Source organism: Giraffa tippelskirchi, chromosome 13 (genome assembly GCF_054371585.1).
Source record: "Giraffa tippelskirchi isolate mGirTip1 chromosome 13, T2T-mGirTip1v1.2.pri, whole genome shotgun sequence".
Taxonomy (NCBI): Eukaryota; Metazoa; Chordata; class Mammalia; order Artiodactyla; family Giraffidae; genus Giraffa; species Giraffa tippelskirchi.
Window position 1 is genome coordinate 118,901,482 of NC_137287.1, and position 23,592 is coordinate 118,925,073.

Consider the following 23,592-nt stretch of genomic DNA (forward strand, 5'->3'; position numbering starts at 1 on the left):
TATCTTCTCGTTTCCTTCAGTGAAATCCATTTATTCATTAAACTGGTGGCCATCTCCTCTCGATCAGGCCCTGGTCACATGGTAGAGAAGGAGACCGACCAGGACCCCCTCTCAGGGAGCTTTCATTCTAGTGGAAAGAGAAGACCATAAATAGAAGAGATGATTTCAGTGCTCTGAAGAAAGCGGAATGGTATTGGGGTGGAGGAGGCTTCTCAGGAACAGGTGACGTGCCGGATGAAATCTTAGAGACCGAAATGAGCAATAGGAGAGGGAAGACAGGTGCAAGAAAGAGCTTGGTGCCTTTTGTGGGGCAGAAAAAAGGAAGGCTGGAGTATAGAGACCAAGGGAGCTGGCTGTATAAGATAAAGGGAGTGGGGTGTCTCTGGCCTTCAGTTGCCTCTGGGGAAGGACCACTCTTTTAGCCTTTTCTACATACCTGCCAGGCACAGTCTGTTGCCCCATCTCTGTGGAAGGAGTGTATAAAAATTAACAAGGAACCAAGCCAACAGTTGAAATTTGACTCCCTTGCCTGACGACTTTTCATATGTCTTTTAGCCTAGTGGTCATTTCATTTAGTTAGCTTACTTACTGAGCATCTTCGCTGTCACAGACACTAAACTGGGCCTCAGCAGCACAAAGCAAAAGAGGTGGTATGGCTCAGTGATTTCAAGTTGGGTCTCAAATTTGGCTTGATTCTGCCACTGACGTACTGAGAGAGTGGCCATGTTATGCAGACAGGCTCTCTGAGCCTGTTATTCACAGGTAAAAAAGAGAAAGTAGCAGTGTCCATCTCAGGCTTGTTAAGCCTGTTAAATGCAAGTTTGTATGTTACCTAGTCCCCAGAATGAGGCTGTACTCAAAAAACATCAGTTGTTACAACCACAGCTACAATGGTTATTATGTCAATATCACACTAGTGTACAATCCCAACACAAGGTGAGGAGATAGCTGTGAGGAACACAGTGGTGGGGTGGAGTGGGGGTATTACAGAGGGGATTACTTTTGGGCCATTGAACGCAGGTTTTTGTAGAGTAGGGTAGGGCATTCAGACCTGACCAACAATTGAGTAAATTCAGTGGTTTCTTCAGCTTGCACATACAATCTAAGGAAAAGAATGTAAGCTGGAGAAGTCAAGGCACTTAGTAAATGATGTTGGAACTTGGAATGTGATGAGACTCCAGGTTGCCTCCCTTTGTGCTGTGCTGAGTCCTTAAATCCCCCGTTCAGTGCCAGAGAGCAGGCAGCATTTGGTTCTACACTGGCCCTGACTCCCCCTTGTCCCTGACCTCTAAGTGGTTGTGTTCAGAGCACCCGAGGCCACCCGTACCCTTGTGCAGCAGCAGGCAGGAATTTTCCTAACCAATTTCTCTCCAAGGCTTGCCTCTTGTTGCAAGACTTGTGAATGCCAAAGTTCTCTTTCTGATTCTGTGTGTGTGGATAACTCTGGGCCCTCTTTCCTTTGTCTAATCCTGCTGCTTTTTATATTCTCCAACAGGTTCCCCAACACAACTCATGAAGGTTTCAATGTCACCCTTCACACCACCCTGGTGGTCACTACGAAACTGGTGCTCCCGACCCCTGCCAAGCCCATCCTCCCAGTGCAGACAGGGGAGCAAGCTCAGCAGGAAGAGCAGTCGAGCGGCATGACCATTTTCTTCAGCCTCCTCGTCCTAGGTGAATGCGGGTCCTCGGCGAATGTTCACAGAAACACCATCCCCTGGCATTTTGAGCATCTGTGTGCGCTGTCTGTATGGTTAACCCCGGGTCAGCTACTGTTGACTTTGTCAAGTCTGCCTCTCTTTTGACTTTCACTTCCTACACGGAGGGTCACTGATCATCATGATGCTGTAACTGTTTCATCTCATAGTCCTTTTTCTTTATAAATAATCATTGAGCTTAGCCATTCTGAAGAACATCTTTATCTTAGATGTCCTTTGAAAGAAAGACTTAAAGAATTCTTAATCTGGAAAGAACCTTGAACATCTTCTAGTTTAGTGTATTTCAGATTCTGCTCATGAGTCTCTGTGTGTGTCTGTGTGATGTTGTAGTTGGGGGTGGGGGGTCAAAGGGCAGAGCATCTGACTTTTTGACCAGAGCCGCATTTTGTCTCTTGTGTCCATTCGGCTTCCATGTAAAATTTCACTTAGGTAAGAGTGCTGCTGTGAGTAAAAGGTCAGACACCCTTGTGCTAACAGACTGTTTTCTTTAACCTCTGTCATTCCTCTTAACTGTGGTCATGGCTTTTGCCATATCTGTGTACCACCTATGCTGCTGTTTACTCATGTGGTATTTTTCTTTAAAGAGATTCACTCTCTCAGACTTAAGATCTCATTTTATTCTACCTCCTTATTTCAATAAATAAGGTGGTGGGTGGTGTGGGTGGTGAAGAAATTTAGGCCCAGAGAGTTTAAATTATTGACAGATCTGTTTTAGGGGAGACAAGAGGCTAACATTCAGGTTGCCAGACATTGGTCAGGAAGTTTAGGTAAAAGGCAATTTCTTAGCTGCCTCACAGACACTATGGACGGTAGACAAGTGTCTTAGACCAGAAAACCCAGTTGAAACTGCACAACCACTTTGGATCAGCTAAGGAAGAAATAACTTTGAATAGGACTCTCCAAACTTGTTTGTAAAGTGAAGTTGGCACGTTTACATTTTCTTCTCCTCTTTAATTATATTGAGTCATATTTCTAATTAGATCTTTTCAGAAGAATGGAAGGTACAAAAAATGTAAGAGTGCAGAGTATTTCTCTGATGGCTATTAGGACTGTTTTTGGTTTATTTTTTTGCAGAAAAGTGTAACTTTTTTCACATTTGTATTTAGACTGTTAATTAAATAATTTTACTAAGATAGTAATTTTATTTAATTTAACATCTCAGACCTCATCCTTGTCTTTTATAGGTTTTTAAAACCTATTTTTTTTTTTGCCATGCAGCATGGTTTGTGGGATCTTAATTCCTGACCAAGGATCAAACCCAAGCCCTTGGCATCACCACAGAGTCTTCTCCACTGGATCGCCAGAGAATTCCCATATAGTTTTAAAAAAGCTTTTTTCCAAAAAAGTACACAAACCACAAGTGTACAATGTCCGTTTAGATTGGATATGCCCAAGTAACTTTTTACTGTCAATGTAATTCTATTTCTCAGGGATTACTTCAACAATCAAGGACTCTTGTTTTCTTTTTTCCCCCTTTTGTTATAGTACTTGAATACTGAGAAGAAAAGCAGTTTTCTTGACCAAGAAGTCTTTAGTACCTGAATCCTTAATCCTGAAGGAGTATTGTTAGTCTGTTTACACTGTTGTCAGCATGATATGTTAGGGGATATAAAAGGCAAGCCTTGGAAGAAAACTTCTGTTTTGTAATCACCTTTTTCATAGGAGGGTGAAAAATAAGACTTTCAAAGTAACTTTCAGGGTGTGGAGCGTCTCGGATTAGCTTGTGCTAGTGATCACAGAACAGGTTTTTATGATATGCTTTTTAATCCAGATAAAATGGTGCCCAGTGTTTGTACAGGCCAAAAAGGGCTGAACTGTATTTAGTAGTGCTGCATATTTCTCTTGGATTTTCTTCTCTACAAACCCATCATAAGCCTCTGACATTGGTCAGATGGTTTCTGTTTCTCCTAATCAGTTAATGAGTTGGTATCTCCACTTTGCATGTGTAGGTTAGCATGTGTTAGCAGAATGGAATGCTTTCTATGTAAATTTGAAGTCAGGTTTTCCCTTTCTTCTTGTATATCAACAAATTATTATGTATCTTGTATATTTATTCCTGATTAGATGTCCACACAATGTAAATATGATAAAGAAAAAAAATGGCTATTAATAGATAACTTGTCAGATCACCTAATACATAGACTAGTGAATTGAGGGAAATAGTCTGTAAACAGTTATTCTAGACTTCAGGAGTTCCTAACCTGGAACAGATTTACCACGTTTGTTTACTATTTTAATCAAGTCAAATGAGATTGTAATTTTGGTGTGCAGAGGATGCCAAAACTCAAATTACTTTTGACTTCAAGAAGTCTGAGATCAGTTGACCTACACTTATCCTTTGCTGATCTTTGACTCCACAGTGACAGTGGTGAGTCACTGTTACTGATTTGCACTGGAGTTAACTATTAGCATCATTTGACACATTTTATGGGCCATAAAATTTAATGGGGTTGTTAAAATTGACATCTTATGTTTCAATTGTTTTCCATAATTAAAACTTCAGGCATGAAAAATTGGAAATACATTAACTTGTAGTCTCATACCATCCATACCACACAGAAGATTTTGTCCCTCCTTGCTCTGTATTTTCTCAAGTATACTTGAAAAGGTGTGCTCGTATGTGTATATATACATACGTACATTCATAAGCACATACGCAGCGATAGGCACATACTGTTTGGAGTTTGTTTTAATGTAAGAGGGGTCCTGTAGCTCAGCTTTTCCTCCCACAGAATGGCTTGGAGATCTTTCCATGTTAGTGCTTTTTGCATATACCTTATTTATTTATTTATTTTAAGAAAAAATCTGTATGTGTGTGGTAAAATAGACATAAAATTTACTGTTTTGAAGTGTATAATTTAGTGGCATTTATTACATTCACAGTAATGTAATTTGAATCTGGGCAACCATTACCATGATCTAGTTCTAGAACGTTTTCATCACCCCAAAGGAAACCCAGTTCCTGTTAAAAGCAGCCACTCCCCATTCTCCCTCCCCCCAGTCTCTGGTAAACACTGTTCTGCTGTCTCTAGGAATTTGCCTACTGAGGGTATTTCATACAAATGAGACCATACAATGTGTGGCCTTTTTATGTCTGGCTTCTTTGACTTAACATGATGTCTTCAAGGTTCATTCATGTTGTGGCATATGTCAGAATTCCCTTCCTTTCTATGACTGAATAATAGTCCACATGTTTATCCATTGATCAACTGATGGGCATTTGGATTGTTTCTACCTTTTGGCTGTTGTGAATAGTGCTGCTATGAACATTTTTATACAGGTTTTTATGTGGGCATACAAAAACCCATTTCTCTTGGATATATATACTTAGGAATGGAATTGCTGGGTTAAGTGGTTACTCTGAGGAACTTTCTCAGAAATGTCCAAACTTTTCCACAGTCACTGCACAGTTTTACATTCCCACCAGCAGTGCACAAGGGTTCAAGTTGCTCTGCATCCTTGTTACCATCCCAGTGGGTGTGAAGTTGTATCTCATTGTGGTTTTGATTTGCATTTTTCTAATGATTAATGAGGACGAGTACCTTTTCATGTGCTTGTTGACCATTTGCATATCTTCTTTAGAGAAACGTCTGTTTGAGTCTTTAGCCCATTTTAAAATTGTGTTGTCTTTCTGTTGTTGAGTTGTAAGAGTGCTTTATATACTGACCCTTATCAGACGTATGACCAACAAATATTTGCTGTCATTCTGTGGGTTATCTCTGCAGATGTCCTTTTTATCACTGAAGACCATTCTGTGACATTGCCCGTCCGTATATGTAGCTCTCTCTGTTGATAGATAGCCTTTCTTCTGCTCTTGTTCTTGGGTGGGGGTGCTGCACCAGGACCTCAGTTCCCCGACCAGGGGTGGAACCCGGGCCCCTGCATTGCGTGTGCAGAGTCTCAGTCATTGGACTACCAAGGGAGTCCCTCTTTTCCTCTTTAGCTTCGGATAGTTATATGATTTACGAGAAGAAGCTTTTAAATTTTGCCGTCCAGCTTGGTGCAAAGAAAGAGCAGCAACTGATTCAGCTCCTTAGATGTGTATATTTCTGTGTACTTATGTGCTCGTGTGTCTACATTTGTATACAGTAGGCTTTCTCATTGGTTCCATGTTGAGCTTATGCATTGGAACTTTTTTCTTGCTCTTAGTATTTAATATAGGACTTTTCTAACTAGGCTAAATATTTATAATAAAATAGCACCACAGATTGATGGTTTAAAGCAGAGAATGAAAGGAGGACAAAATTTCCATATTTACAACTGTTTCCTTTCTCTGGCCACCTGGTGCTTTTTGGTGGGACTAAAAATAATCTAATTTGTCATTGTGGGCTCTGAGGGTGGCCTGCTCACAGTCATGCAGATTGTTTGAACGTTTCCTTTTACAAAAAAAGGCAACTCGTTTATTTTTAGTACTATATATATATAATACTCTGATTGATGAGATGGCATACCACCCAGGTGCCTAGTAAAAGAAAAAGACATGCACACTAACACTTGGGCCTTGAAACATTCAGGAGTTATTTATGTGAAATTGTGCTTTTTTTGGTCTGAAATACCTATTCCTTTCAAACAGTTTTACGTTTTTTTGGTTCTTTTCTCTCATGACAACACCCCTGTGAGGAAAGTCAGACGTTGTTCTCATTTTCCTGGTTGAGGATGAAGGCCGCCAGGAGTGGGTGGTGGGTGCCAAGGATTCAGGGGATAGGGTTGGAATCAAGCCCCGGCCGGTGGCACCCACCAGTGGTGTAACCTTACTTAGCCTCAGCTTTCTTATCTGTAATCAAAGGAGGCAGAGATGATGACCGCTCATTCAGAGAGGGTGTTGGTAGTCAGCTGAGAGAGCATCTGGAAAGTGCTCAGTACCACCCCTGGCTTGTGGTGAGCCCTCAACCGGCGGAAGCCCCAGTACGCAGCTGGGAAGCAGGCACCCCATCTCTAGGTCTCTGTGTTCTTATCACCAGATTAGGATTCTTTGTCCTGTTTCTGAAACACTGACTTCCTTCTGTGTTGAAAGAGAATGGATCACATGGCAGCAAAATACTTCGTGTCAACATATATTCTGTTGCAGCTGTGATTGATTTCACAAAAGTGATTTCATTGACTTCTTCCTCAGTGTTGAGGGTCATTTCTCAGAATAAGGGAAATTTGAATAATTTTAAATGGTTGTATGAGATTTAACCACTCAGAAGAAATAGGTGTCTATTGCTCTTTCAACAACTGAAAAGCAGCAGCTAGTTCAAGCATGTAAAGAAATAGGTAAAATGTAATGAACTACCTCAAGATTCAGAAATAAATTGAAAATACAGCTGAAGTTGACTGTGTCGCTGCCGGTTGTCCACTTCCCTGGCGGCCTCCCAGAAATAACTGCTGCCTTGGACTTGGGGTTTCCATTCAAAGTTGGGTTGTTTTAACAGTATCTTATTTTTCCCCACAGCTATCTGCATCATATTGGTGCATTTACTGATCCGATACAGACTACATTTCTTGCCAGAGAGTGTTGCTGTGGTCTCATTAGGTAAGTGTTTATTGGCAATCCTATACTTAAAGCAGTAATGGTACCATTTTTTGAGTGGTTCCCAACTGCTCCTAAGCACACGAGACATGGTGTACACCCGAGCTCATTTCATCTTCTCTGCCGGCTGCCGTGAGGGTGTTATGATCCCATTTTACAGGTGAGTACACTGGGGGCTCAGAGAGTGGTGATGACTTCCTAACAGTCACATGGAAGCCCCGCTGTATGCTTAAGAGCCTCTCTACTTCCAGAACCACCCTCAGGGCACCTCCAAGGCTCTCATCAGTTTATTATATTGTGGTTATTTTATTTCTAGTTTCCTGTAGCTTGCTGCTGATACCTTTGTCTTATCACCACTGCTTTATAAGTTAATTTTATGTATACAGTTCTACATGATAGGCTTCCCAGTTGGCACAGTGGTAAAGCATCTGCCTGCCAGTGCAGCAGACGCAAGAGACACGGGTTCAATCCCTGGATTAAGAAGATCCCCTGGAGTAGGAAATGGCAACCCACTCTAGTTTTCTTGCCTGGGAAATTCCATGGACAGAGGAGCCTGGCGGGTTACAGGCCATGGGGTCACAAAGAGGTGGACATGACTGAGCATCTGAATACACATGCATGCACAGTTGTATGTGCTTTATAAGTTTTCTTTGCCTTGTAGGTCTGGTTTAGTATACTTAGAAATTCTTTCCCAATACAGCATTGGTTTAGGTTAGGTTTGGAAAGAAACATTCACACACACTGCTCACTCTAAGGCCTACTGCTAGGCTGTGCTGTCACTCCACTGAGGCGAGTAGTTGACACTGAGTTCATAGATTCACTGAATTTCACAGCCAGAAGAGATTCTCACTTTAAGGTTTAACATTAGTCAGATATAAAGTCATCAGAGGGCATTCCCTTCTACCTCACTTATATTTCCCTGTTTTGTTTCCTGTGGCAATTTATTGAAAGGTAATTAGCCTCAATTTAGAGGGTATGAATCAGTGTAATAACAGTTGAGCTCACATGTAAGTTCATTGAAGTGTTTAAGAAGGAAGAAGCAGCAGCCTCACTTTTCAGTAAGTGTTAAAGTCAAGATGTGGGTGGGAAGGCTTATAGGTTAGTAAATAGGGTTTCTCTAAGGTTAGCTAAAGGTTAATAATCGGCTTACTACATTGTCGTTACTTTCACTAATTTCCACTTGCCTACTGATGATATTTAATATTGCCTTATCACCTTTAGTGCTTTATAAGTTAATTTTCCTTGCCTTAGATCTGGTTTAGAATCCGCCTGCAATGCGGGAGACCTGGGTTCAATCCCTGGGTTGGAAGATCCCCTGGAGGAGGGCATGGTGACCCACTCCAGTATTCTTGCCTGGAGAATCCCCATGGACAGAGGAGCCTGGCAGGCCCACGAGGTTGCAAAGAGATGGACACAACTGAGCGACTAAGCGTAGCACAGCACAGGTTAACTTTAGAAATGAATGATCGACTCCCTGATGGTCCAGTGGTTAAGATTTTGCCTTCCAGTGCAAGGGATGTGAGTTCATTCCCTCCTCAGGGAGCTAAGGAGCCCACATGCCTTGAGGCCAAAAATCCAAAACAAAACAGAAGCAGTATTGTAACAAATTCAATAAAGACTTTAAAAATGGTCCACGTCAAAAATATCTTTAAATAAATAAATGAAGGATCAGACCCTGTCCATTCTTCCCCCACCAGCACTCCTACAGCTCTGGTTCAGCCCTTCCTTTATCTGGCCTGGACTTCATGGTACCTTTAGTGCCAGGTTCTGGGCTGTGAGCGTTCACAGTGTCATCTCCTTTAAGCCCCATAGCCCCAGGTGATGGCATATTTTAAGGAAGAGGTACCACTAGAAAGTTTTGATCTTCAGTAAAGAGTTAGAAATCAGTTTTACTCAAAGAGTTCCTGTTCTCTATTGAACAGGCTCTTCATATGCACATCCTGGCAGATTCTAACAAACTTAGCTAACAAGAGCCTTAGAGCTCTAAGAAGAGGAAGATCATTCATTAACGTTCCTTTCCTGATATTGGGCACATTGAAAATAACCTATTTAGCTAATACCTGTTATTCTTGGGCATCCAGTAAAGACTTAAAAAAACCACCCAAGGAAGTTACAGTTTTGTGGTCAGTTTACATAGTTTCTTAAGAATAAGAACCATAGTTGCTATGTATTTAGGTATGGTGCACATGGAAATTAAAGTGGTAGTTCTTATAATTTGGTTTGCAATGTCAGGCTCCTCACTCTTTTGAATGTTTCAGTAATGGCAGGTCATTGAACACCGGTGCTTGTATGAGGACTTACAGAAGGTATTGTTAGGTGCCTACCCAAAACCATTTCCCCCTTCCATGAAAACAGAATCCTCGTTTTGAACCTAATGTCTTGCCACAGTGCACTTAAGGAAGGTAGGCCCCTCCAAGTCAAGATTGGGCTTTGCCATCAGGAAAATTGTGTTATCTTTTACCATTGATTGTCTGAGAAGGGTGGAGGCAGCGGACAGTGTGAGACCCAGTTCTGGCCAGTGAGATCAAAGGGAAATAGGCCAGGATGATGAGTTTTGGAAAACTTTTTTCTCTCTGGTAAAAAGAAATTTCTCCTTCCTTCAGTACTGTTGTATGAAGATATGATGTCTGGAGCACTGGCAGCCATCTTGCGATCATCGTGGCTCAAAGACAAAGCCAGAATACTAGGGCTTGCCAAGGGGACAGATAGAAAACCCAGATTCTTGACTGCACTGTTGTTCTGTTGAATTGATAGCCCTGAAACCACCTATCTCAGAGCTGCCTGTTATATGAGATAATAAACATCTATTGTTTAAGCCATTTTTAGTCAGATGTTCTTTTACTTGCAGAGGAAAACATCTTAACTGATACAGGACTCTTTCCATTCTGTGGACAATATCAATTCAAAAAAGTTCAAAGAAAACAAATTGGTGGGGGTGTAGTTGCACACCCATTGGCTCAGGGCTTGAAAAAAGCTACAGGTAGTGCCAGCTTCAGACTTAACTGGATCAAGTCTCCTAGGCTCAATTTTCTCCATTTCTCAACAGTGCTTCCCTTTGTTTTGGCTTCACTATCAGGCTCTCTCCACGTGGTAAGCCTCCCCAGCTTCAGGCTTACTCTCCTTGCAGTGGCAGTCACAGTGGAAGAGGTGGCCTCCTCTCCTCCCAGGTTCCACCAGAAGTTGTAGGATGAACTCACCAAATGGCCACCCAGAACCAGACATGGAGTGGAGTGATGGTGGGGGTCAGCCAAGGCTGTCCGGCCACAGAGTTTATTTCTTCGCTGATGTTACACAAATAATTGTATCCGGAAGAGCCAGGTCTTAGGAAGGGGGGTGATGGGAAGTACATCTTATTTTCAGTACTGATTTTCTAACTCAGGTGATTGGAATGCCAAGAGCACTTCTAGGGACCATGCTGGGGTCCAAAAAATAGTTTTTGTTATATTAGAGGCCATTTGGTTAGAATTTAGAAATGCTGACAAAGCTTTCAAAATAGTCCTGTAATTCATAAAGCTGTGTAGATGGGAGGAAAATTTTTTTCTCCTACTGGAGCAAAGTGTAACAAAATACTGAGATAGCCACCATTTCAAGAATTTCCAATTTTTGTGCCAAAAGAGCTGCCAGAGAAAATGGGGTTTCCGTTCTCTCAGGGATAAGTTTTCCTTGCCTACTTCTTCTAACCAGACGTCGCTTTGTAGTCCGTAGTCATTTAGAGACGTTGATGACCTTTTGTGTGAAGCATCAGAGCTCCTGAGAAACTGTTGGTGTGGACAAGGACCGTCTGGGAACTTCCTTGGTGTTCCGGTTGCTAAGACTCCACGCTCCTAGTGCAAGGGGCCTGGATTCGATCCCTGCTCAGGGCACTAGATCCCACATGCCGCAACTACAGTCTGCGTGCCGCAACTAAGAGCTGGTGCGGGCAAATAAATAAATCTTTACAATATTAAAGAAGAAAAGAAAAAGAAAAGGACTGTCTATATTCTAAACAGCGCATTTTTACTCTTCTGTTTTATTATATTTTCAAGTGAATCTTGAGACTTTTTCATTCTTTATAAAAACAGTATTAGCGTAAAGTTCTAAAGATATTTCCTTAACCTTGTTCACAGCTCTCAGACACTTTCTATACTTAGGGAATTCTGTAGTTTGGGTCTTTTTATTTTAAGTAAAATTTTGGGGCACATTTAAATACCTTTACCAAAAATGAAAAATCCCTTTTTTGACAACCAGCTCTTCTTATCATGCCTCTTTCTCTCCAGACTATGCTTGGAAGTACACATATATCCATCAGATGACTTGACTTGGTTTGAGTTGATACCATTTTTTGTGTTCTTTACTTTTTATTGTTCTTTCCATGTATTAGTAAAGTTCACATATTATTTTTATTGGCCATATAGTACTGATTCACTGTTTATATATTTGGGACTGAAATTGATAATGAAAATAAATAATTATCCTGTCCACTGTCCTGATATATATAGCAGAAACAGGAGTAGATTTTTTTTCATAGTCATACTTTACTGTAGAGTGAGGAAAGGCCAGAATGGGGTTAAGAGTGGAAATTTGACTACATGTGCCAGGGTTTACCCTAAATACTCCTGATAGACAAATCAAGGTTTAACTTGTAACTGGAGTTGATTGAATCATTGAGTAAATAGAAATACACAAATGTGCTTCCTTGTCATAGTCTTCTTTGTGCTTTTAGTTATGTTAACTCCTTGTTTTGACTAAAAGATTGTAATTTTTTAAGAGTAGGGCTCTTTTTGTCTATGGAAGTTTTCAGTGGAATTTGAAAAAAAATCACTCAGTTCCTGAGTTGTTGACCTCGAGTAGTTCTGAAAATAGCATATACAGTGATTTTATTTCTAATTTTACTTAAGTTCTAAAAAGAGTTTTGTTTTTTTTAAGGAAAACTTAAAGCAAGAATCCCAACTGTAACTGTTAACAGCTTTAATGAGAGTTTAATGGTGATGCAGCTTGAACTATCCCGTAGGTAAACTCTCCCTGAACCTTAGGTACTTTGATTTTTATTAGAGAAAGAACAGACATTCATTTGTTGGCGTTAAAGTAGCTGTCTTAGAGGTAGAGGCCAAAATTGGTTGTCAAATTGACAAAAGGATCGCATTAGACTCTCAAGATTTTCCACGCTGTTGCATTCCAAGAAGAACGCTAGCACAGACTTTTAGCCTCTGTGTTTCTGGAAACGTGGATCAGAGGTGACAGTTTATTCTTGGAACGTCTTGTTGTTCTTTCATTGCCATTAGCACAGTGCAACACTTGCCCTTTTGCCTGGACTCTTGCTCTGACCCTCTTAAAGTTACATTTTACACTTAAATCGTTCAGATATGTCAGAATAGTGAAGTAGTCTCAACTTTAGAAGAGAAAGGTTGCTAAAGGATTGCATTCTGAAACTTGCTTTTCTGGGCTGACTTCTAGAAATCTCCTCTCATCACATACATGCACTCAGTGGGTTAAAAAGGAATAATATTCCACTGAAGAAGTAAGCTTCCTTTAAATATATATATGCATAGGGCTTCCCTGGTGGTTCAGTGGTAAGGAATCCACCTGCCAGTGCAGGAGACGCGGGCTCCATCCCTGGTCTGGGAAGAGCCCCCATGAGGCAAGTAAGCCCACGTGCCCCAACCACTGAGCCTGTGCTCTGGAGCCACGACTGCCGAAGCCCGCGTGCCCTAGACCCCGTGCTCTGCAGCAGGAGAAGCCACCACAGCGCGAAGCTTGTGCCCTGAGACTAGAGAGTAGCCCCGCTTGTTACAGCTAGAGAAAGCAAACCTGGGCGCAGCAGCGAAGACCCAGCACAGCCAAAAACAAACAAAAACTATATAAATGGCACTTCCCCAGAAAACAGACAGACGGCTCTGAGGACCCGATTCTCCTCTTTCTGGCAAGTCTTCTGTCTTTCAGAATACTATCTTTAGAGTACCTATTTTAGTATAGGTGGCAGCATCAAGGACAGGAATTTTGAAATTAACCTTATTATAAGATAAGTGGTTCTATGATTATAGCTGACAAAATGTGCTAACAGTATTTTAAAAAATCATTTGTGATTAAAAACCTGTTGCCTAAGTAATTGTATTCCTTTCCACCCTTCTGTGTTGTGGCCAGACCTGTCTCCTCATGGTGATCAGCCTCAGTCATCCCTGCCAGTGTGGGAGGGTTTCCAGGCCTGCTGGTCTGTTGGCGCAAAGAGCCCAAAGTGACTCTTACTATGTGAACCCTGGTAGCCATGTCCCCTTCTGAGAGCCAGGTCCTTTCAACACACCGAGCCTAAAGTTTCAGGCTAAGGGAAGTAGAAATCCTCCAAGTAGGAATCTCCACGCCTAAATGAGTCCCTGAGAGTGCTGGGTGGTGCTCCCGTTGTGTGCTGGACCCACGCTTGCCTGTTGGGTGTGTAACCCCCCGTAGTGGTTTAAGAAGTACATTGCATCTTAAGAGGAGCGCTCCATTCCTCACAGGTGTCATCTCCAAGCTGGTGCCTCAGTTTCATCTTTAAGAGGCCACTTACCACTCTGGCTGGTAGCTTCTGGATAGGACTATGATGTCCACGGTCACAACCCACTTCTGCATCTCCTTTGTCATAGAGTGAGTCTCTTGGTTTGACATGTTGTTTTGCAGTAGCCCAGTACTTGTGCCTTGTGGACCCACACGAGTCTGATCTTTAATGTCATTTTAAAATGGGTTGTTCCTGGGCCCGTCTGGCCTCATAACTCTGTATATGTGGCATCCCAGCTTATAAAGGATGATTCTGGCTGCCTGGGCACTTGATGCCCCATACTCAGGTGCTCTGTCTCTGCCACACCCCAAGAGCATGCCAGGAGCTGTTGGGGTTCTTTCCCCTTGGGGGTTTTCCGAGGGGTGTCTGGTTCTCTTCTGAATGTGGCATGACCTTATTCCAGAACCCCAGGGGTCTATGCTGAGAGACTCTCCCCTGGGGACTTGCTGGCCTCCCTTTCTAGCAGATATTTCCTGTTCCCTGGAATCGGCCAGATGGTATGGCGGTAGCAGCAGAACTGCTTGAGCTGCAGCCGGTGGTTCTTCTGGTCCTCACTCAAAACCATCAGCCTCTTAAACACCAGTGAATGGGTGGAAGTAGTTTTCTCAAGTGTGGGATGTATTGCCTCAAAAACCTGGAGAAGGTCTCCCAAGCGTTGTGCTTTATTAGAGTAGAAGTTACCGACCTTGTCCTTTGCTTGGAAGCAGTGTCTTGGCGTGCTGCAGACCACTTGACCCCTGAAAACTTGCCAGATGGGCAGGCCCCCAAAACTCCCCATCCTCTGAAGCATTTGTGTCTTACCAAGACATCTCCTTGCCACATGGTGCTTATCAGGTTAGCATGAGGTCAGTAGTGGACCAGTGTGTTGTTCTGAACACCCGAATGGTCTCTGTCCATGAGGGCTATATTATGACAGGAAGCAGGAGTTAACCTAAGGCCTCATTTGGGGGCATCTGTGTAATCTTGAAGTAGCCTGGGAACTCTGTATTCCAGCAGGGTGGTGGGGCCACTTCTGGAAGGTTCTGGAAGGTCCACGGGAACCTGCAGGTTAAAGGTGCTTGTGTGCATCTCCCCAGGCTCCCTATCCCACATGTCTGAGTCCCACTTCTCCCTTATCGGAGCCCTGCTGCGAGAAAGTGTGGGAGGTTTGTCTTCCTGAGTTCACCTTTCTCTGAAGGTCTACCGCTCTTGTGGTTCAGACTTGCCCGGTCTTCAGCTCTGGAGACTGTCCGACTGCAGGAGATGAGGGTTGATTTCAGTGCTGCCAAGGAGGCCCCCTGACTCTCACCCTTTGCTTGAGGTAGGTGATTGTTTCAGCCTTTCGTGTTCTCTTTTCAGAACATCAGTGGCGCTCAGCAACAACCGCAATTCCTCTGTTCTTTTTATGTTGTTTTTTGGCTGCTCCGCAGCGTGCGGGATCTCAGATCCCCATCCAGGGATGAAACCTGTGCTTCCTGCGTTGGAAGTATGGAGTCTTAACCACTGGACCACCAGGGAAGTCCTGCTACTTTTCTTAACAGTTATTATTTCAGCCATAACCTCTTGAACACCAGAGATGTTACATGAGCCCCTGCCTCCTCCAGCAGTCATGACCCAGTCCACCACAATGAAAGTCTCAGCAATGGCCCTGCTACCCTCAGAGAGGGATGAGCAGTGTTTCACCTCCAGTGTTGGGGTCCTTTGCTGGGCAGCTGTGGAGGGGTCCAACTCCAGAACCCTGTCCTTTGAGTGTACTTCCTGCTACCACTCTGCTCCTAGAACCAGTGGTCCCAGGTGGCTCCCTAAAAACAGAGTCTGAGACAGGGGCTTGGGAACAGGTCATGTGTCGCAGGGTGCTCTTTAGGAGTAAGTCTGTAAGGAAGGGAGTCAACCAGGCTAGGGAGGGAGCACGCCAGACGGTGGGTGTGACCTCAGGGTAGCCCTAGCCTGGCCTCAGTACAGGGCTCTGGGGCAGGTCCGCACAACAGCCTCTGTCTTTCCTTCAGGCAAAGAGGTGGGACTTCCGTACCCCCATCAGGTGGTCAATGGCTATGAGCGGGTGTGGGGCGGGCACAGCTTCCAAGATGAGGTGTCTCGCGGCAGCTAAGGGCAATTGTCTGGAGAAGGGGACAGCTGTGAGCCCTACGGCCCGGGGTTTACCAGCTGGTAAGCTCTTCACAGTATTTAAAATGCCTGGACTCATGACCCAGCAACCCCTCTTTCAGGGGTTTTGGTTGTGGATACCGTTACACATGTGAAATGATGTGTTTGCTCAGATGGGAATGGTAGTGAGAGCAAGCCTGGAAGACAACCTGCGTGTCCATTATGAGGGGCAGTCACTGGATGGCACCGTGGAATACACTGCAGCCACTACAAGAACAAAAAGTGTGAGGAAGCTCTTTATGTGTTGATGTGGAATAGTTTCTGAGAGGTAGTGGGAAGTTAAAAAAGCCAATACTGTACTACCATTTAACTTAAAATTTATGTTATATGTGCATGCCTGTGCATGTGTATGATTTGATTTGATTTTTAAAATTTATTAATTTAGTTTTGGCTGTGCTGGGTCTCTGTTGCTGCGCAGGCTTTTCTCTCCTTGTGGCGAGCGGGGGCGCTGTTCTCTAGCTGCGGTGCTCGGGCTTCTCGTTGCAGCGGCCTCTTGTTTCGGAACACGGGCTCCCGGCACGCAGGCCTCACAGTAGTTGTGGCACGTGGGCCCAGTCGTTGCCTCTCCCAAATGCAGAGCACAGGCTCAGTTGCTCCGTGCGTGTGGGATCTTCCCGGATCAGAGATCGAACCCATGCCTCCTGCATTGGCAGGTGGCTTTTTTTTTTTTTAACCACTGAGCAACTAGGGAAGCCCCCTGCATGTATATGATTTTAAATGTACCGACACTCTCAGCAGACATGTGTAGTATAACTGAGAAACTGGTAACATCGGTGGCCTCCAGGAAGGAGAAAAGAAAACAGGATGGAACGGAGACTTAAGTTTTCACTGCACACTCGCTTGGAGCTTTCAAATTTTAAAACAATTCTAGACCTGCTCTTTCCTAGCTGGGTGATGCTGGTCCTTGGCCTTTGGTTTCCTTTGCTGTAAAATGCAGGTGACAGTGCCTTTACTTCATAGGACTGACAATACTAAACAGGGCGAGGCATAGAAATCAGTATAATGCCTACGTGCTAAGTAGTCAGTAGCTATATTATTATGGTCTGTTACCTTGTAGGGTAATGGTGAGAAGTAATACACGTTGTATACTGTAGGACAGTGCCTAACTCCGCAGTGTATGTGTGTTTCTTTTCAACACAATGCAAATAAATACACGTGTGTGTGCATATATATGTACACATATAGTTCTACTTTTTTAAGGGAACTGGGATCATGTTCTACATCCTGTTTTGTAACCTGATTGTTATACTTAATATATGTTAAGCATTTTCCGATAATGCTCATATTCAAGAACACTCGTGTTTTACAGTGATGATGGTAGACCAGCAGTGCACCCTGGGGGGGAGAGGGAGGGGTGTTAGTCCGTAGCAGCAGGGCAGGTGGGCTATGCCTCAGCCTCGAGAGGTGGTAGGATGCACCCGGGAGCCAGCAGTCCACTGTCACTCGCTGGCCCTGAGCTGTCAGAAAAGCTGGGAAACTCTCTGAGCCTTCCTACCTGAAGCACTCTCTTAAGAATAATTTAAAGTGGAGACTTCCGTGGTGGTCCAGTGGCTAAGACTCCACACTCACTGTGCAAAGGCCTGGGTTCGATTCCTGGCCAGGGAACAGATCCTGTATGCTACAGCCAAGATTGAAGATCCCGTGTGCTGCAACTAAGGCCTGGTGCAGCCAAATAATTTTTTTTTTTTTTTAAGAATAATTTAAAGCAACAAATCCTGGGAGAAGAGGCTCAACAAATAATTATGAATTGCTCCTGATCCTTTGAATTAATCCAGTGGTATCCATAATCAGGTGTATGTATGAAGATTCATTGGGGCAAAAGGAGATATTAGAACTTACGCTTCTATTTAATTTGAATCTCTTTTACAGTCTCTCTTTTTGGTGTTATTTTATTTATTTATTTTTGGCTGCACTGCACAGCTTGTGAGATCTTAGTTCCCCTGACCAGGGATTGAACCTGGGCCCTCGGCAGTGAAAGCACAGAGTCCTAACCACTGGACTGCCACGGAATTTCCTGTGTTATTTTAAAATACAGTGATGAAGTAGCACATTTTTAGTAATAATAAAATAAAAATTTGTAACTTGGAGGTACATGCTCAAATTCTTTTTACTGATAGGGATGTACAAAATTGCAGCTAGGGTGTTATTTCTAGGGTGTCTGGTTGTGTGGTATAAATTAATTTCTTCTGTATTCTAGATTGATTTGACCTAACTTTGAACCTCAATCTCAAAAGGTAAAGGAGGAGTTGGCCAATTTGATGCTGCAGCATAGTTAAGTCCTAGGACACTTCAAAGGATTACTCATGTAATAGTATTAGTAGTAATAATAGCATCATACTGTATTTTACAAAGCTTCCAGTTCTTCATAAATAGTAATACAGAAACAAGCTTAGGCAATGGAATAATCACTGATTCTCAGATGTGATTGCTTCATGTGTAATTACAAAAGCATTTATCATAAGTATTAAAGTTTGGTATACATTTACAACGGAAAAAGAAAGTTGAGGTTTTAATGACAGCAACAATAAAAAAAACCCCACTAGCTTTGAAAATGAAATCTGAAATCACGGAAAAAGGATCAGTTTCCCTCATAATCGGGAACGATTACTGAGTGCAGAATGCACTGTAAATGCAAACTGAAACCTTAAAAGTACACTTTCTTGCCTGTCATATTGGCGGAAGAGGCTGATGATTTTCCAGGGTTGGTGAGGATGCTTTGGTGCAGGGGTTTAAATCGGCATAACCACTTTGAAGGATAGTTTGGCAACAGTTTCAGAGATAAAAATGCTCATGCCATTCATTGTCTCTGTATCTGCCCTAGGGAAATAAATACTCACAAAGAGGCATGTACATGCATGCTCACTACAGCTGTTAATGGTAAACAGCTAGAGATAGCCATCATGGGAGGAATGCTAAAAAAAGTAGTGACTTTCAAAAAATACAGGGGGAGGGATAGATTAAAGATTGGGATTAACACACACTACTATAAATAAAGTGAATAGCCAGCAAGGACCTGCCGTATAGCCTAGGAAACTATACTCAGTATTTTGTAATAACCTGTAAGGGAAAAGAATCTGAAAAACAATATATATGTGTATAACTGAATCACATGCTATACACCTGAAAATAACATAACATTGTATATCAGCTCTACTTCCATAAAATTAAAAAATTTAAAGTAGAATTTACATACCATGAATTTTAAAGTGTACAGTTCAGTGCTTTTAAGTATACCCACAGGGTTGTACAACCTCACTACTATCTTCCTTAACTCCAGAACATTTTTATCCCCTCAAAAAGATACTGTCTGAGGCTTCCCTGGTGGCTCAGTGGTGAAGAATCTGCCTGCCAGCGCAGGAGACACGGGTTCGATCCCTGATCTGAAAAGATCCCATATACCCCAGAGCAGCTAAGCCCGTGCTCCACAACTATGGAGCCTGTGCTCTGGAGCTCAGGAGACACAACGGCTGTAAGAGGAGCCGCTGCAATGAGAGGCCTGCATACCGCGACTAGAGAGAAAGCCCACACAGCAACAAAGACCCAACACAGCCAAAAATAAATACATTTATTTAAAAAAAAATGCTCTCTACATATTAGCAGTCACTCCTCATTTTCCCCTTCCCTTGTCCCCTGGCAACCACTAACCTACCTCCTATCTCTAGATTTGTCTGTTCTAGACATTTCGTATGAATTGGAACCGTGGGAATTATAGTTATTAGAATCTGGCTTTTGGGGGGTGGGGATGGGGTAACCATTTTATGCTATATCATTCACATAACATACAAGTTACTCATCTTAAAAGTAACCTATATTTAAATGTAACCTTTAAACCCTGTAAAATTTCAGGGTTTTAGCGTGATATATCCACAGAGTTGTGCAACCATTACAGCAATTTTAGAGCATTCCTTCATCCCCAAAAGAAATCCCATACCCTTTAGCGATCATCCCTAATACTGACCAGGAAAATGATTCCTGTCTCTATAGATTTGCCTGTTCTGAATATTTCATATAAATGGATCATAAAAGATGTCTTTTGTGTCTGGCTTCTTTTACTTAGGATGTTTTCAAGATTCATCCACATTGCAGCATATATCAGTAATTTATTCCTCTGTATTGCCAGATAACATTCCATTGTGTGGATATACCACATCTTGTGTATCCACTCATCACTTGGTGGACATTTGGGTTGTTTCCCCCTTTTGGCTAATAATGCTGTTATGAACATCCAAGTTTTTTGTTCTCTTGGGTGCAATTGCTGGGTCATATGGTAACTGTCACTATATAAGGAATTGCCAAACTTTTCTATAGCAATTGTGCCATTTCTACATGCCTACCATCAATATATCAATATTAAGTATTCCAATTTCTCTATATCCTTGCCAACAGTTGTTATTTTTCCATTTTTTAAAAAATGATAGCCATCCTAATCGGTATGAACTGATGTCTCCTTGTGGTTTTCATTTGCATCTCCCTAATGACTAACGATGTGAAGCGTCTTTCCTTGTGCTTATTGGCCATTTGTATCCCTTCTTTGGAGAAATGTCTGTTCAGTCTCTGGCATCTTTATGCTACGCTGTAGAGCTGTTAAAAAGGAAGGAGGCAGATCTGTGTGTCCTAACCCCTGATCTTAACACTTAGCAAAACAGCAAATAATAGAAAGATACAGTACATTTTATATACTCATAGGTGTGCCCTGTATGTACATATACACACACTCTAGAACTGTGTGGTTAATATAAATATGTAAGAGGGTGGAGGAAGGGTCTGCTGGAATATTCCCCAGACTTATCAAGACGGTTGGTGACCTTGGAACAGGAGACAGAGAGCTAGAGGGGGTGGGGTTTCATCAAGAGACTTTTTTCTTGTTTATAACATTTTACAAAGGATTCATAAACTATTTGGTTAATAAAAAAATTTGTATGAAAACTCCTTAAAATATATACACAATTTAAAAAGATAAGAAAAAGGAAGCAAACTGGGGAAGTTTGAGAAAGGTTAGAATAAGTGCTTTCATACCACGTGGCAAGTGAATACCTGATTGGAAGTGGAAGTGTTAGTTGCTCAGCTGTGTCCCACTCTTTGCGACCCCATGGACTGTAGCCCGCCAGGCTCCTCTGTCCAGTATTCTCCAGGCAAGAATACTGGAGTGGGTTGCCATTCCCTCCTCCAGGGGATCTTCCTGACCCCGGGATCGAACCCAAGACTCCTGCATTGCAGGCAGATTCTTTCCCGTCTGAGCCACCAGGGAAGCCCATAGGAATGTATGATTACTATTCTGAAAATATCATTGATCTATTCCCTTTACAGGTCAGATCTATCAGATTTTATCTTACTCCATTTGATCAAAAGTTTTATTGTTTTATTAATATATGATAATATACAAATAGTACAGAGATTTATAAAGTTAAGGAGAAGGAAATGGCAACCCACTCCAGTATCCTTGCCTGGAAAATCTCATGGACAGAGGAGCTTCATGGGCTGCAGTCCATGGGGTCGCAAAGAGTCAGGCACGACTGAGCGACTAACACTTCCTTGCTTACTTACTGATAAAGTTAAATGAACTTATTTCCTCTCTTCACATTAAACCCCTCCTTCCCCATGACAGTTAGCATTTGTGCAGCTTCTTCTAATAAAATTATATGTTCTTGTATTTTCTCCTCACCCCCCCCCCATAAGGTATGTTTCTTCAGCTTTCTGTTGTTGATGGAGAAAAGCTTCTTCCTCTAGGGAGAAGAAAAGTCTTTTTTATTTATTTTTTGGCCACAAGGCATGTGGGATCTTAGTTCCCTGCCCAGGGATCCACCTTGCACCCCCTGCAGTGGAAGCACAGAGTCCTAACCACTGGACCACGAGGGAAGTCTTTAAGTGTCAGTGACGGTGGCCTTCAGCCTTGCTTTGTATCCCCTGTACCAGAGATGATGGTTTTGCAGGTCCCGAGTTCTGCTCAGATGTCTTTATTTTATAAAAATTTCCCCTGCTGATTCTGATGTGCCCATGGGGTTAAGAATCATTTATCTAGTGAGGAACAGAGCAATCATAAATTGTACCTGCGATGCTTCTTCGAGAATTATTTTTGGTAGGTTCTTTATGAGAGAGTAATGAGCCTGTCAGCTTTGTGGAAACATGCCTGAACTTAGATGGTATGTTTTGTTCCAGGAATTTCACAGAACCTTTCCTTTAGGTTATTTTCAGCATCAGGACTTTATCTCTAACTAAATACTCTACGTGGCGCTGCCATCTGAGCCTGAGAATGTGATCTTTAATTCCTTTGTGAAAATGGTAAGACAGCATTAACAGGGCAAATTTAGCTTTCTGCCATTTTATACCGAAAAAGTGGATAAAGCAAAAATGAGCAGTGTTAAGTCTTCCATGCCAGGCAAACTACCCTTTGGTCTTGTTTTGTAAAGACTTTTTTTCCCCTCTCTGCCCCCTCCTCCCCACCCCCAGATTTTTGTGGACTTCGTTATAGGAAGTTTGCCTGAGATGCAGGTGGGAAACTCATATGATTCATAAAACTCCACACTAATTTCCATTCTTATGCTTTCAGACACAAAACTTGCAGAAATTCATAAAAGCCACTCAGAGATGTAATAGTAATCAATTTCTTTAGAGTAATAAACTCAAGTAATCTTTCTTATATCTTAAATTTTTTGTTAATCTGTACATTTTCTCTTCTAGGTATTCTCATGGGAGCAGTTATAAAAATTATAGAGTTTAAAAAACTGGCAAATTGGAAGGTAGGTTTACTCAACTGTTCTTTTTTTTAACATAAGTACAATTTTGATTGGTTCTTAGTTTTAGTGACAGTGATGGTTATGATGGCCTTCTTGTCATTACTTGACTGTCAGTGAAGTTTATATTGTCCCATTGATTTTTTAACATTCTGGTGGTAGATTAGGGTTGATATCTTTACATCTGAGTTTTCTGAAAAAGCATAAATCTCAGAGTTTCAAGTTAAGATAGGAGCATTCAATGCCGTGTTTTGTTACTTGTGTGCATTTTTACAATCTTAGATCAACTTGCTGTATGCTAGTAGTTCAGTCATGTCTGACTCTTTGTGACCCCATGGACTGTAGCCCGCAAGGCTCCTCTGTCCATGGAATTCTCCAGGCAAGAATACTGAAATGGGTGACCATTCCCTTCTCCAGAGGATCTTCCCAACCCAGGGGTCGAACCCAGGTCTCCTTCATGGCAGGCAGATTCTTTACTGTCTGAGCCACCAGTGAAGCCCTTGCTGTGTACAGTCCTCTAACTAGCATTAAATGTTAAACAATGTTTATTTCTCCTAATTCTGTTCTAACAGCTACAGCTAATAAGACCTATCCAGCACTGTAGTCCTCAGAGAGTGCTTTATACACTAGCTTCTGTCATCCTCATGACAACCATGGAGTTAGATGGACCTCATATTACCTCCATTTTTACAGGTGAAGAAAGTGACCCCTGAGGGGCTGGGCCATGCCCGCCGTCACAGAGCTGGAGAGCAGTTGGCTGGCCCTTGTGTCCAGGCCTCTGGGGCTGCGTGCTCTGTGCTCTCCCCACACACCACGCTGTCATCACTTGGTGGCTGCTCGTACCCTTCCGTTCCCTCAGGGGCCACTGGAGCGTAACCGTTGTCTGTGGTCCGTGGACTGATTGAAACTCGAGCAGGAAGCTTAGCAAAACTGATTTTGTGAAGGGAAAGAAGGTCCATTTCAAAATATTAAAAGAATTGT

At 42.5% G+C, this 23,592-nt stretch overlaps 1 protein-coding gene across 9 annotated transcripts in view; it reads left to right on the forward strand.

The window, feature by feature from the left end:
• Positions 1–23,592, forward strand: part of SLC9A8 (solute carrier family 9 member A8) — a 70,626-nt gene that overhangs the window by 406 nt on the left and 46,628 nt on the right. For 6 of the 9 annotated variants that reach the window (XM_081560259.1, XM_081560261.1, XM_081560254.1 and 3 more), the window contains exons 2-4: positions 1,496–1,674; positions 7,153–7,233; positions 22,559–22,617. In XM_081560259.1, coding sequence (XP_081416385.1) covers positions 1,644–1,674; positions 7,153–7,233; positions 22,559–22,617 — 171 coding nt within the window. In that variant the 5' untranslated portion in view covers positions 1,496–1,643. Of the gene's footprint in view, positions 1–20; positions 223–1,495; positions 1,675–7,152; positions 7,234–22,558; positions 22,618–23,592 lie in introns of all 9 variants that reach the window. The other 3 variants (XR_014073916.1, XM_081560253.1, XM_081560255.1) reach the window with 1 other exon arrangement.